Source organism: Monodelphis domestica, chromosome 1 (assembly GCF_027887165.1).
Source record: "Monodelphis domestica isolate mMonDom1 chromosome 1, mMonDom1.pri, whole genome shotgun sequence".
In the NCBI taxonomy this organism is placed as follows: domain Eukaryota; kingdom Metazoa; phylum Chordata; class Mammalia; order Didelphimorphia; family Didelphidae; genus Monodelphis; species Monodelphis domestica.
In genome coordinates this window covers 531,491,887-531,507,317 of record NC_077227.1, presented here as the reverse complement: position 1 = coordinate 531,507,317, position 15,431 = coordinate 531,491,887, and the positions used below count along the sequence as shown (strand labels likewise).

The 15,431-nt window shown below is 38.6% G+C and overlaps 2 protein-coding genes across 11 annotated transcripts in view; one reads left to right on the top strand and one right to left on the bottom strand.

Annotated features, from left to right (window-relative positions):
- The window catches only part of GAN (gigaxonin), a 74,120-nt gene extending 70,541 nt beyond the window's left edge, over positions 1–3,579 (bottom strand). The window contains exon 1 of the mRNA XM_001371704.4: positions 3,164–3,579. Within this exon, the coding sequence (XP_001371741.1) occupies positions 3,164–3,330 (167 nt within the window). The 5' untranslated portion in view covers positions 3,331–3,579. The remainder of the gene's footprint in view (positions 1–3,163) is intronic.
- A 53-nt stretch (positions 3,580–3,632) lies between these two features.
- The window catches only part of GCSH (glycine cleavage system protein H), a 244,341-nt gene continuing 232,542 nt past the window's right edge, over positions 3,633–15,431 (top strand). For 3 of the 10 annotated variants that reach the window (XM_007476107.3, XM_016432777.2, XM_007476115.3), the window contains exons 1-2: positions 3,634–3,825; positions 3,995–4,143. The gene's annotated coding sequence lies outside the window, so the exon portion shown is untranslated. Of the gene's footprint in view, positions 3,826–3,893; positions 4,144–15,431 lie in introns of those variants that run through there. The other 7 variants (XM_056813278.1, XM_056813280.1, XM_016432773.2 and 4 more) reach the window with 5 other exon arrangements.

Here is a 15,431-nt window from a genome sequence, read left to right as displayed (position 1 = left end):
TTAATAGTTTTAATTTCTCTTGATCCATTCTGTTCTATTTAATGTTGGCATCATTCTCCTTGATAGAGAAAAACAGACTCAAAAAAAGTTAATGCCTCATTCTGGCTACAATGACTCAGTAAAGCACTCTTCTGACCTGATGGAAAAGGAAAAATGTCTCATCATTATGGGAGATAATACTGTGGCCCACTCAATCTGTGATAATCTAACAATTTATTAAAAATGCCAGTTGAGCTTAAGTTTATTATGAAAATATAAGGTTAAAGTCCTCTTGAAATTCAAAAACAAACACAATGAAAACTGAAAATCTTTATTACCATCTATCATCTTGAGAGAAAAAGCTTCTTTCTCCCAAAAGGCACAAATACACACTCACTGTATAATTTAATATACATACACATATATAAATTCAAACTAGTATTACATCTCCTAAGAACGTATAATATGCTATTTAGACTCCAAAATATTATCTTTTTTATTTTAACACTTTACGTCATGTACCAGCCCAAACCATGAAAGCTGAAAAGACACACAAATGCATACTAATCAATTTTTCAAGTTAAATTTAGTCTTTTGAGGTTTTTTATTTCTCCATTTACTTTTCTTCTATGACATATTTGAAGAGAATATCATGAAGAAAGATAAGTGCTACAAGGAAATTTTGATACAGTAATAATGACCAACATTTATATAGTTGCCTGCTGTGTCTCAGGCACTGTACTAAGTGCTTTATAATTATTATCTCATTTGATCCTCATAACAACCCTGAAATGTATGTGTTATTATTATCCCCTTTTAACAGATGAAGAAACTGAGGTAAACAGAGACTAAGTGATTTGTACAGATTTACTAGTCACAAAACTAGTATCTGGGACTAGATCTGAACTCAGGTCTTCCTGACTTCAGGTACTGTGCTTTTATACACTGCCATCAAGATGCCCCATTTTTACCATCATAGTCTTACCAAGCTTTTCTGTATGTGAGTTTAAAGAAAAAAAGCATCCTTAATATAAGGAGTCAAGGTAAAGACCATATAGAGTGGGATGAGAGGACCAAGGTCTGAATCAAGATTCTTCAACTTACTATTCAATTTTGGGTAAGTCACAACTTTTTCAAGCCTCCGTTTCCTCATCTGCAAAATGAAAGGGGTGGACTTGATAACCCCTGAAGTCTCCTCAGCTCTGGATCTAAACTCCTTTGATATAACATGTGCAAATGGAGTATCTCTAAGGTCTCTTCCAGCTTTAGATTTACAAACTAAATTGTCTTTGTTCTTGTAAAAAAACCCCTCACTTTCCATCTTAGAATCAATACTATGTATTGGTTCCAAGGCAGAAGAGTGGTATGGGCTAAGGCACTGGAGTTAAGTGATTTATCCAGGGTTACCTAGCTAGGAAGTGCCAGATCTTAACCCACAATCTCAGTTATTTTGGTCTGACTCTACTGAGCCACCTGACTACCCCTCTAAATTGTCTTGTATAGGAGTTCAGTCTACAGTACTGTTAATCAGTTCCACTAGTCACTATGAGAAATTCTGACATGTATAGAAAATGTATAGTAGTTCTGAGTATAACTGTGTTGCTTTTATCAGTAAAAGGTCTGGAAAATTTGGGCCAGTTACAAAAATCAGTCCAAGTTGAACTGGGAAGTTAAACTATTTGTAGTTTTTTTGGATCTGCTTTTGGAATCAGATGAGTTTGAATTAAAATTCTATTTCTTGTCTATTTCTTGGTCATAGTGAATTTCACCTCTGTGAAATCAGGGTGTTTAAACCAGTCCCTTCTGCCTCCAAATTAATGAGGTTATGAACATAGATGATTTAGCCATTTGTCCAATAAGTATGAAAATAATCATTTTACATGGGTAACACTTCATATCAATTATATAGATTACTTTGCTACATTACAAGAGTTGTGCTAAAGTACTTTGGACTGTATTTAGAGTTCTTTTTAGTGTCAGAAGGCTAGGCATATATCTCACCATTTAGTGAAAGACAATAATAATGCAATAAAAATACAATTAGTTAATATCTTAATATCTGGGAATAATGACATCAATTTAAGCAGATCTTAATAACTCAAATCTGAAACATATAGTATGCCTCTTTATTTTTAGACAGCTTTCCTATGAGTAAAATCAAGCCTCCTGATATTCAAGACAATACACAACCTACGGTTGCCCTATCTTTCCAACACTGTCATGCTATTTTTCTATACATGGCTTACAAGTCAAACAGTTAAATAAAGTTCCAATAAGTTAACATTACTTTCATAGGCTGATTTCAGTTAACAAAAAACTCTTAAAGATTATAAAAGTAACAACATAGCTATAGTGGTAGGACAGGATAAGAATCGACCAATTTTGTTTTCCTTTTTCGTCATTATAAAATGAAAATTTCCATCTATTAACTAATGTTTTAACGGAGTTTCTTTTCATAAATGTTGATTTTAGCATTTTAGTTTGTCAATTGACCCAGGAAGGAAAGGAAACTTGATGCAAAAAAAGATAACAAGAGAGATGGCGGTATAAGCTTGTGTAAACAGTTACATCTACCTTTAATTAGACACTTTGTTGAGCTGGTAAAGCAGGTTAAGCTGTTTTAAAGAAGAGTTTCAAGATGTTCATTTGGTCACCAGCGTGTAATGGACTGTAAGTGTACGCAGAAATAAATCTTTTCTATTTTCCCAGTTCTTAGTTTTAGTATGTCTCCATAACATAAGGGCTAAAAAAATCTGAGTATCTCAAAAAGGGAATGAGAAGAAAAGCTCTGCTGGGGCCAACTGCTTATCTATCGACACCCATAGTAACAAACTAGACTGCAGTCCAAGGTGCATTTTCTTTTACTAGGTCTCGAGGAAGTAGTTTGTATGTTGATTCTAAGTATGGGACCCCGCCCTCCCCTCCTCAGCCCAGTGAGCCCCGGGTGGTCTCCACCTCCCGCAAGTCCCCAGGGCCTCTAAAGCCAAGAAAGGGTAGCCCGTGGGGGAGACGTGAAGGATGCTGTCCAAGGGCAGCTTCCAAAGAGGCAGCCCGGACTGTGGCAGGTCAGCCCCAGGGAGGCCGCGCCCCCCCCCCCCCACTTCCCCGGGCTGTGCCCCACCCCGGTTCGGGCCCGGCCGGCGGACAGTCGAGAAGAGGCTTGGATGGAGGGCGGCGGGCTCACCGAATGTAGGGCGAGGCGGCCGCCAGGATATTCTTCTGCACCGGGATCTCCTCGCCCTCCAGCACCAGGTGCGCGTCGCAGAAACGGGCCTCCTCTCGGAACGAGCTCAGGGCTCGTAGAAGCCGGGCGGCGTGCTGAGGGTCCGACACGGCGCTGCCCTCCGCCATCCTGCCACCCGCGCTGCCTGCCCTTTCTCTACTCCTTCTCCTGGAGGCTGCCGCCGCTGCTCAGTGTCTCCCCTGCCGCCTTCTGCACCGACGCTCAGGCCGTCACTCTGGGCGCGCGCTCCTTCGTTCGCTCACTCACAGGTTCGAAAACAACGGAAGGAGCGCGAGGCTAACAGGGAAGCACCCCGGCTGCGCCATTAGCATATGCGTTGGGGAGATAGGGTGGGGGCCGGCCCCCCTCGGGCTCTTTTAACGGAATCGAGAGTAATGCGTCATCATTCCGCGACTGTCTCGTCTTCCGCGTGCACCTGATACTGTATCATAGGCTTCTTCCAAGACTCCGCCCCTTTCTCTATGGAGTAGAGACTAAAAGGGGTATCCCAAACTGGTTGTAGGAGAGAGAGAAGCGGCCCCTCGGCCGCTTCTACGGGGTATCCGACCAAGTCCTTCAGACTGAGGATAGACTGCAGAGCTCGGGCCGACCTATCTTTCTAGGTAGGGGGAGGTGGCCGACCAAATCACTTTGAGAGGTGGGCGGAGCTTTGGCCTGCCTACCTCATTTTCGGGGGGGAGGGGGGGTGTCTCACTCCTGCTCTACAAGCACCATGGGGACGGAGTTTGGGCTTGAACCTCATTAGAATTCGAATGTTTCACTTTATTACAGATAGGCATAAAGCCACCTCTCCTTCCTTTGGTAGTGAGCTGACCTGACGGTGGACGCGGGTCAAAGAGCCTCATTAACGGGAGTGAACCTTCCCTCTAATTAGCGAGAGGGACGCAACTCATTAAAAGGACCAGCTCATCTCGTTAGAGGTAGGGGATTCGCCCTTCTTACCTCACTTTCAGGAGCCTGGGCTTGGACCTCGTTCACTTGTTGGGGCGTGGGGTGGGGGGGATTTGTATTTGGCTCCTGCTTGCCAGGTCTCTGCCCCCTTGATGTGAAACTGGCTTCCTCCTCCCCTTCCGAGGCTCGTTCCCTTCGGCTGGAGGAGCCTGGAGCCTGGGCCTCCAGCGCTGTGGTAACGATTGCTTTTCTGAGGACCGACATAGTGGTGGAAGCGTGAAAGACGAATAAACCCACTGTCTGTGGGCATGCTTCCTGAGGGAGAATGGTCTAAGGACCGGACAGTGGAAAGAAAAAGCCCAGGATTTAGAGGCGGGGTGGGGGGCGTATTGAGCCGTGCCATTTACAATTTTTGTGAACTTGAGCAACAAACTCAGCCTTCCAGGGCCTCAGTTTCCCATCTGTAAAAGGCCCATTCTAGCTCTAAATATGGCATCAAGGTATTTATCAGCTGTTTGACCTTGCCCAAGTCACTTAACCTCTGCTTCAATTTCCTCAACTGAAAATGGGATCGCATTTACAGGGTTGTTAAGATCAACTTAGATAATGTTTATGAAGCACTTATCACAGTACCTGGCACATAGTTATTTAATAAATGCTTGTTCCCTGAATCCATAATCTTGTTACTGACTGGGGAAAGAGGTAATGCTGGGGTAAGAGTTATGAGTCAAAATCTCAGGATTGCAGGGGACTCAGGTCATCCCTTGCCCTGTCACTTCTGGGATTGGAGCAGGAAACCCCTCCACTGTGCCCTGTATCAGGTAATGGCCCAAACTCCAGTTATATTTCACTGAGCAGATACTGAGCAGAGGGGTTGATCTCTGTCAAAGCTTTGGAAAGCAATAATAGGAGCAGGGCAGACCTTTCTCTGGTGACTATGGCTTGCAACACTCCACTATACTCCAGTAATAACTTTCATGTTTGTAGGAGAAAACTTGTATTGTCTTGTAGTCATCTCCCCAAATGGGCCATTGAGTGCTTGGAGGTTGCTTCTATGTCTTACCCTTTTTTCTACTCCCTTCCATCTTGAGCATGTAGTAGGCACTCAGTAAATGTTTACTGATTGGTAAATATGTCTACTCTGTACCAAAGATCCCCAGAAAAGTAAAGTGCAAACAACAGAAACACTATTGCCAGTTATGTGATGAAGGTGACAGTGAATCATACAAAGGACTGCTAGAGTGACTGGGAAAACTGGAAGGAATGAGAATTAGGCATGCTTGGTAAAATGTATTTTAGGCATTGTTTTAAAGGAGTTGGGGAAGGGAATGTGTTTTGGCAGAAAAGAGAAAATATTTAGGGAGTTGGACAATAGAGCATAACTCATGAGAGGAATGGCCAGTTTGTTTGATCTAAGTCTTTGACAAGTCACTTAGAATCATAATTATGTTGAGGTATTAATTTTAAAGCTAAAAGGGACCTAATAAATTATGAATAATCCAGGATCTCACAAATAGTGAGAGACCTTTGTTTCAATCCAGATTTAACTCTAATTCCATCCCCCTTTTACCTATATCACAATGCTTCCTTCCCCTCCCTGGAATTCAGCTTAATCCTCTGTAAAATGAGGGACCCAATCAGATATGGTTAGAGATTCCTTTTAGTTCTGACTATGGCAAGAATGAATTGGGTTCCCAAAAGAGTTACAGAGTATTTGAAGTTGACAATTTAGGTAAAACAGAATCATTTGGTTCAGGGCCTTAAGGCCAGCACTTAAAAACAAATATATTTCCAAAAATTTGGGGGGAACCATAATAATGTTTTGAGAAGGAAGCAACAAACACAATGACATAATTCTTGTAAATACTCGAACTGAATTTAAAGTTGCTGCTGGTGAGGGAACTCAATTAAAAAAAAAAAAACTAAGGACTTAGCTATTTGTGGTACATTATTATAGTCACTGGAGATACACAAATGAAAACAGCATGGTCATTGGCCTGAAGAAATTTACTCAATAGGGAAAATGATACCTATAGACAAAAAGGTATGATACTATACAGGATATAATGAGAGGAACAGAGCAGAGCACCATACAAAATGAAATCTGAAGTTGGCCATGGTTTTCAGTTGAGAGATCAGGGAAGAGTATATGGAAGGAAACGACATCTGCCTGGAGCCTTGAAGAAATAAATTTTAATGCAAGGGATGTAGAAAGATTATGTTCCCAGGTATTGCTTAAATGCTAGAGAGCAGACCAGGAATTAGAAACACCCAGTAGTACAATTTGACTAGAACAGAGTGCATAGATAGGAGCAGAATGAAATAAAAATACAAAGGAAGTCCTAAAGGTGATATTGGAAGGAACTCAGAGGTCATTTAATGTAACCTCCGTCAGGGCCTAGGGGATGAAAAATTCTATCGAGGTTGAAAGATTGGCTCTAGGCTACCGAAGTAGTAAGTGAGCAGATTCAGACTCAGGCCATTTGATTCCCACTCCCATATTTTTTTTTCTTTACCATTTAACCATATTCCTTTTGGAGATTATGAAAGATCTCAAATGCCAGGCCAAGAAGTTTTTGTTTTATTAGATTGACAATGGGGAACCAGTCAAAGGTTTTGAACAGAGGAGACTGCTGACCAAGTATGACAAAGATTTCTGTGACAGCAGCCCTTTCTACAGGACACCTATGTATATAAAAGCTATCCTTTGATTTACTTCTTTAGCAGTAGTATACTAGATTTGGAATAGAAAAATCCAGGTTTGAGTTTCATTTACTCTACTTACTAGTTTTGTGATCTTAAGCAAACATTAAAATTAGCTCATCTGCAAAATGGGGATAACAATACTATTACCTAACTCAGGGTTGTTGTGAAGATCAAATGATTAAATGTAAATGAAACTGCTTCTGATTTCCAAAGTACAATGTAAATTATGTACTAAGTTCTTCTAAAGGTTTATGTGAAACATACTGTCTTTGGGAATGTTAGGGTTTAAATGACTATAAATAAGCAAAATGTAAAATGATCATTTCTTAAACAAATTCTGAAGATTAAAATTGAGTGTCCAACATTGAGAGAGATTCTAGGGGACTTGAAGAGGCAGGGCCATTGCAAAGGCAGGATCTACATTGTATCCAAATCCACTAGGAAGATTTGTCAGAAAGAAGTGAGTAACCAGTGATCAATTTCATTTTTAAACCTGAAATTGTTTATGTAGAGTCACAGGAGAGACTGAGACCCACCTCTCATATAATAACATGACTATGTTTTCATCTTTCTCTCTTGCTCAGAACAGTAAACATTGTCAGTTTAACCAACATCAATAATTTGTAGGTTGATAATATAAGGTGTGCTCTTTTAATTGATACAATGCAAACTTTCCAGAGGAACAGGTTGTCACTTTTAAAAAAATTTGTCTCATTTAATAAGTTCCTTGAGGGAAGGGACTATGTTTTGTATATTCTGGGTTCTCTCATAGCATTTAGCAAAAAATTTTTTATTAGGAGGTCCTCAATATTTGTTAAATATGTTAATGAATGATCATTTATTTTTGGCAGCACTTCATATAATCTGAATTAGAAGGAACTTTTGATGCTTGGCCTTTACCCAATGCTGATAAAAAATCTTATAACCCCAAGTCTGTATGGGAAGCATCTGGGGTCCTCTGGCACAGCCTGTCCTCTCCACACAAGATCACTGAGACCATTGAGATGGGCCAAGGGACATCTGTTTTCACTAAGAAGTCCTCATGTTTAGTTCTCTCCTTAATCTAAATAGTATAAACATTCAGTTACTGTGATTTAGGTAAGAATCTGAGTTTGAGGATCAGTTCTTCAAAGATTGCATCAATCCTATATTTAATTTGTATATAGAAAATCTGAAATTGGATAGTTATTAAATTATTTGGGGTGGATTTTTTTAAAGGAGCAACCTGATTGTCTAGTAAGAGTGAATGTTTCTGTTGACCTTAGCTCATTTTGGAAACTTGAGCCCAACATAGGTTAAAGTCAACACATTTATTATTGTTTATCTTTTGAAACTTGAAACATTTAACACAGGGTATTATGAATTCCTATAAAAAACAGTAGTGGAAACAAAGTATAAATCGTTATAATACAAGAAAACTCAAAGCAAAGATCATTTGCCATCATTCTACTTTTGTTTTCATTTAAAAATATTCATCCTCAAATTATTTTCAGAGACAAAGGAATTTATTGTAAAGGAATGTTCACTTTCCCAGGCTCAGTTCTTATGAAAAACCTCAAGAATAGCCTATCAAACTCTCTGGCCATTTGAATTGCCTTAATGCCTATCTGGCTAGTAATCAAATTTCTTTCTTTGCCAGCTTCAATTACCCTAAATTCAGCCTCATCCACAGATATACAAAACAAGTACCTTACCCAGAGATTCTGCCATATAAGGCATGCACACCTAGTACATTCTTTCCTAGAGTCCATACCTAGGGGCATATACTCTCAGGGAAACAGAATTTAAGAAAATGGATAGTTATATAAAAGAAACTCCAAAATAGCTGGGATTAATACAAATTCACTTGGTTAACAGCTCTTTGTGAACATTTAGTTGCCAAAGGAATAGCAGTTGATCATAGTAATACTCCTATATTTATCTGTAGGCCAAGGGAAATTATCTAAGTAATTGACAAGTAAATAGTGAATCTGTGGCTTTTTCTGATTTTTAATCTCGTGATTTATTTGATTTGCCCAGTGGAGGGAATAGAAGAAGCTATAGGATGAGAAGGGGGGCTACTGGAACTATTTTCTCCTTTCCACCAATGACAGTACTGGCTACGGTTATATGAAGAGAATGTATCTGTCTATGGCCTTTTTGATGTCTCCCCTTCTAATAATATGTTGGGATGCTACTTATGATATTTGTTCACCCATCTACTTGTGTTTGATGAGCTTAAATCAAAATAGTAATAGTAATAACTCTTTATTTCATAGAGACCAAAATTACCAATATGGATGTAGGTTGATGGAATGAGGTAGAGCTCAGTGTATGATTAACTTAGCTATCTGAAATCCTTTCTTTGTAATGGAGGGAGAGATATATACCAGAGTAAGGAGAATGTCCAAACCAGATTTTTTTAAAACCACATGCATTACATTGAAATCATGGCGCAGTAAGTACCAGAATTACTACAGAGATATTGACTGTGGCACTTCTGAAAAGGAAGTTGGGGGCAGGTTAAGTGACAATGGAAGATTAATGACATATTTTATGCAATTTCTTCCATGAACCCTTTGGTCCCCTGCAGTTGGTAATGACCTTCCCTATGAACCTCACATAGCATGATGTTTGCAGTTTTTAAATGCACTTAACAGTAAAATGATGTATAAGAATTATGTGTTTTTACCTTATCTTCTTATCAGATTATGAGGTCCTAACCAAAAAATGGTCAGGTCTCATTATCAAATATTACATTTTCCCTAGTGTTTTAGAGCTGGATCTTGAAAAGGCATCAAGGAAAGGTGAAAAAGGGAACAAGGACACTAATGATAATAATAATAGCAATAAAAACAATAGCTTATTTTTATCAAGAACCTTCACAACAACCTTATGAAAGAGAGAGGACAAGTATTATGACTTCTATTTTACAGATGAAAAAACTGAGGCTCAGAGAGGTTAAATACATACTAATGAGGACAAATCTATCCAATAAGTTTTGGAGGTGGAATTGAAACCAAAGTCTTCTAACTCCAGACTGTTAAGATATGAAAGCATATGAATTAAATAGGCAAAGGCAGGTGCTGACTGACTAAAGAACCAGGAAAGTGATATATTGAAGATGAAACAAAAACTAACCATCAGGACAGCCAGCATATTTTAAGAAGACTTACAAGCAACCAAAACATGCATGGATTTGTACCATTATATTATCCCTGATGTTGCTAAAACCCGTAGTAAAGGTCAGCTATAAAATTAGTGGGACAACCTGGGATAATAAACAGCATTGATTCAAACATAGAGCCCTAAAAGGGCTCCTTTCCTAAAAGGAAAGCAGAAAGAAAATGCTGATGAGGACTGAAAATAGGTGAAAAAGGCAACTGAATTAGATCTTTAAACATTTTGGCTTCCTTGTTATTAAATTAAGCTTTTGACTCTCTACAAAAGTACTGAGAATTGATGTGCCTGTGGGTTTCTTCCCAGTAAAAGAAGATAGCCAGAAATCTCCTAAGAAGTCATGGAAGCTGATAGCCAAACCCATAGAGTCTGATAAATGACTGTGAATGACTATCCCAAATATATATATAATCAATATAACTTCATGAATGTATCATCTGGATTTTTGATTATTGGAATTTATGTTAAGCCTTGTTTCCACTACTTGGCTTGGTCCTGGGCTTCCAGATCCCATTTTAGTAGGGAATCATCTCATCCTTTCTTCCCCAATTTCCTCATTTGCTTTGCCTTGCTCTTCCATACCACTGACCCACCCCATTATTCCTAAGCAAATTTATCCTAGCCTTTCATGCAATCAACCCATTCCCACTTCTAATGTTCTTCTAAAGTGTACATTCTTCCTAGCATAACTTCCCCCTACTTTACCTAATTCTTTCCCTTTCATCATTGAAATCCCACCTTTCTACTATGCCTTTCCAGATTAACCAGAAGAGAGGTACTTTCCTTCCCCACCCAATCTAATCATGCAACTCCCACAACTCTTTTCATTCATTATTCAGCTAAACATAGTTTGTTCTTTTGCCAGTACAGAATTTCAGTGTCAGATGCTTATACTTTTCAAATTGGAGTATATGTAGTCTAGCCATCCTGTGTTAGCCTGGCTCAGTGCCATCTGTCCTAAGATATAATTTTGAAGGCAGTAAAGGTTTCCATTTAACATAAATAGAGTTCAAGATGGTGCCAGCTGTATGGCTTTGAATATATGTGTGTAGAGGGAAGGGTGATGATAGTTATGATGATGATAGGGATAGGGCCCAATCCTATGATTTCATTATAGGGAACTCCCAGATGAGGAAATTACTTCTCCTAATGTAGGCTAGAATCTTCTCTGCAACTTATGGCCTTAGATTCTTGGAGAAGAACAAGGAGAGAGTAAATGATTTGTCCAGGATCACATAGCCATTGTGTGTCTGAGGCAAGACCTAAACCCAGGTCTTGCTGCCTCTGAGACTGCCTTTGTTATATTACACTGACATTCCTATAGCACTTTAAGGTTTGTGAAATGCATTTTATATGTTGTATCATTGGTCATGATTTCCAGTTTGAATGTCCTATACTTGTCAAGGAAAGAAAAAAACATTTAGTGCCAGTTTTAAAGATGCCCAAACTATCTTTTAAACAGTCTTACCAGTCTGCTGTTCTAGACAACAATCCACAATGGAGGTATTCACCAGTAATATGGAATAACCAGTTGCCTGTACAACTGAGCATGGAATGATACTGGACAGTTAGCTTATACCTTGAATATACAACTTTATACACAAGAAGTATCTTCTAAATTTCCTGAATTAAAAGAAATACCTCCAAAACACTAAACTTGGAAAGACCTTGTGAAGTATAGATGCCTTTATTACTAAAGCAATAAATATGAAGATTGAATTATTATCCTGTATGACTTCATTGTAACAGTGAATCCACATGGTATGATAACAAAACAGGTTTAAAGGAAGCCACCTACATTCTTTAGAAGATAAGATTGCTGTAATAATAAAAATTCCCAGTTCTATAATTCCATAATATTTATAAGATATTTTTCACACAAACATCTTAGGTAAAATAAGGAAAATCATACTTCTACATTTTTTTACAGATTTTTTTTTTTTACAGATAGGCAGATCAAGGCTCAAAAACATACAGTGATTTGTCCAAGATCCCATAGTTTTGAAGACATCAGAAGTAGAATTTGATTTCAGATATTTCTTGTTTCTATGTTCAGAACTATTTGCCCTGACTACCCTCCCACTGCTGTATAGTGTTTGTGTCTTCTTGAAGAAGAGTATATTTACCTTAATTATTGACCTCATTTCACCTCAGACCCTATCGAGAAATTAATAAAAAATTAAACATGAACTAAAGGGAATGAATGTACTTCTTGAAGGAGTTCCATATACAGTATGGTGTTCCTTCTCCCTGGTTCATGTTCAGCTGTGCATGTATATCTGTACAATGAGTGATATGAAATATAATTAGTGATTAAGTTAAAGTTAACCTCAGTAACCCTGGCTATCAAGAATAATGTTTTACTACCAAATCTGGTGGCTCAGAAGTATAGTATTTGATATGTAATTTTAAGTATGACAAATAAACCCCAAGTTCATTTTTCTGAACAGAACTGTAACCCTTTTCACACCTAAGCAAAGGCTATAGCACCTGAATAAGTAAGATTAGGGATTGGAGAGGAAGTTTTCATTTCTTTCCTTCCTCATGAAGGTACTTCAGTCCTAAATTTGATAAGGGATTAGAGAAAGAAATGCTTGATTGTTTAAAAACCCTTATGTTCCATCTTAGCATCAATACCATATATTGGTTCCAAGGCAGAAGAGCAGTAAGGGCTGGGCAATGGAGGTTAAGTGACTTGTCAGGGTCACATAGCTAGGATGTGTTTGAGACCAGATTTGAACCTAGGGCCTCCTATTTCTAGGCCTGGTTCTCAATCCACTGAGTCTGCTGAGCTGCCCCTAAAAGAAAATGTTTGTTGTATCAGTGCCCTCATTTCCTTTCATATTGTCATTAACCCTGATCTAGGCCCTCATTATCTCCTGGTTGGATTATTATGGGAACCTGCTGTCCCTCTTATCTCCCCCCCCCCCATCTTGTTCAACTCTCTGAGATGCTACCTGCATCTGACCACTTTACTTGCCTTCTCAATAGCCTTCACTTATTTTCCATTGCCTATTGAATAAAGTCATAAATTCATATTGTCAGGGCTGGAATGAAAATTAGAAATCATTTCAATCCCTCAGTTTTACAGATGACAACACACTGCTCAAGAACTGAGAGATGGTTTGTATACTTCATTAATAGCAAAGCTGAAATTCAAAATAGCCTAGCTGTTTGGCTCTTATCTAGACTGGTGTTTTTTCCACTGTGACACACTGCATCCACCAAGTCCAAACTCAGCCAGGCATTAAAAAGCCTTCTATAGTTTGGTTCCAGACTACCTGTCCAGCCTGATCTCCCATTACTCCCTAACACAAACCCTGTATTCCAGCCAGACTGGTTTCCTGGTACTTCCCCAAATATCCTAGTACTTTTGTGCCTCGATTGTTTTGTTCATGCTGTCTCCACCTGGAATGCCATTCCTTTCCTCATTTTATTTATGGAAATCTCTCAAGGCTCAGATCAAGCCTTACCTTCCTACAAATTTTGTCATTTCTATCTCCACAACATTTTTTATATATCTTTTATATAACATTTTAAACATCTTTTTATATATCCCCTTCTTTCTACTCATCTCAAACTCTGTAACTTCTCACCTGGACTATTACAGTAATATTCCAATTAGTCTCTTTGTCTCATATCTCTTCACACTCATCTATCCTCTACATTGCTGCCAAAATTATTTTCCTAAACCATGGTCTCCTTATTTCCCCTAGGATAAAAAATGAAAGTCATCTGCATTTAATGCTCTTCAAAACCTGGCTCCATTCTGCCTTTCTAGCTTTATTATGTATTTATCTCTTTTACAAACTAATCCAGTCAAATTGGCCTTTCAATTCCTCAGACACAGTACTATTCCTCACCTTTGCACCAGTTGTCATCCATGCTTGGAAAATACTCTTGTCCTTACCTTCATTATTCAGAATCCTTGCTTTCCTTTAAGATTTAGGTTAAATCCCATCTTTTGCATGAGGCATTTCCTAGTCCCTCCTGAAAAATTCCTCCCATCTACAGACACCTACCTCCCCCTTACATTGTATCTGCTTTGAATGTGTTTTATATATATCTATATATGTGCAACTTGTCTCTCTTGTACAATCCTCGAGGGAAGGGTAAAATAAAAAAAATTACTTTTGCTCTATATTCCCACTGCCAATTTGGGCATAGGGTAGGGTTTAATAAATGGATGATTTATTGACTGATAGGTCTTCCCTTAGTCTCACATCATTCTATACGTTGTCATTTTGTTATTGTTTTTAGGACTATATTACACTCATGTTTTATCTTCTGTTGCCTATCTTTGATTCTATCTTTTGAATATATCAGTTAAAAATCTAAAATGGTTTTGGATTCTCTATGTATTTTCATCAGTCCCTTCTGGCAAACTACTACTTGTTTTTTTCCTCTCAGGTGCCTTACCCTGGGTAATTTTCTTCTGTGGGATCCTACCTATCTTGTTCCTCAACCTTTTGAAAGCTGCTTCCCCAGAATTTAGGCTGCATGTCAAACTAAGGCCATCATTTTCCCTCTGCACACAATTGCAATAGGAGGAACAGTTTATTATATCCTTGCTGATCTAATGTACTTCTTGCAAAATTATTCAAGACTGCCTGCCCCTTATGTAAATTACTTTCATCCTTATCCTATCACCAATTATACTTTGCCAAACCCCAATCCTGGATTACTCCCACCATCTTCTTGTCTTTTATTCCAATTCACATATTTTTGAACAGAGCTGAAAAAAAAAATTTAAGTGATGATTAGGTCTATCACAATCTCAAATGGGTCCTCATTACAGCAAGGAAATCCTTTTACATTTTTTTAATTGAGTCACTATTCCACTCATTATAGTAACTATTCCAAACCTTTTCATTCCTCCTCAAATTTCCTAGGTGATTTCCTTCCCCCACCCTTTCAAGGCAGAACTTTGACTTATATTTCACTGAAAAATCTGAAGACATTCACCAAGAACTCTTTCCTTTCCTTTCTTCCTCTTCTTATATCTCTCACTCAGACATCTTCCACTATCTTCTTTACCTCTGTCTTGCATGATGAAGTGGTCCTTCTCCTTGCCAAGACAAACCTTTGTACAAACAACCTCGAATCCAACCCTTTCCATCTTCTCCAAAAGATTACTCCCATAATCATCCCATTCCCTCTCTAATCTTCAATCTCTATTTATGGACTCCTTTTCTACTACCTATAAATATTCCCATTCCTCCCCCACCCTTAAAAAATACTAATTATCATCTCTTATATTTCTCTACCCTATTCTATACCTCCCTTCCTCCTCCTGACACACAGTACACACTCCCTCTTTCCTGGCCAAACTCCTTAAAGAATCTATCTACACTAAGTGCCTCCACTTGCTCTTTTCTCACTTGCCTTACTCCCCTGTAGTCTGGCTTCTGACCTCATCACTCCAATGAAACTGCTGTCTCCAGAGTCACCA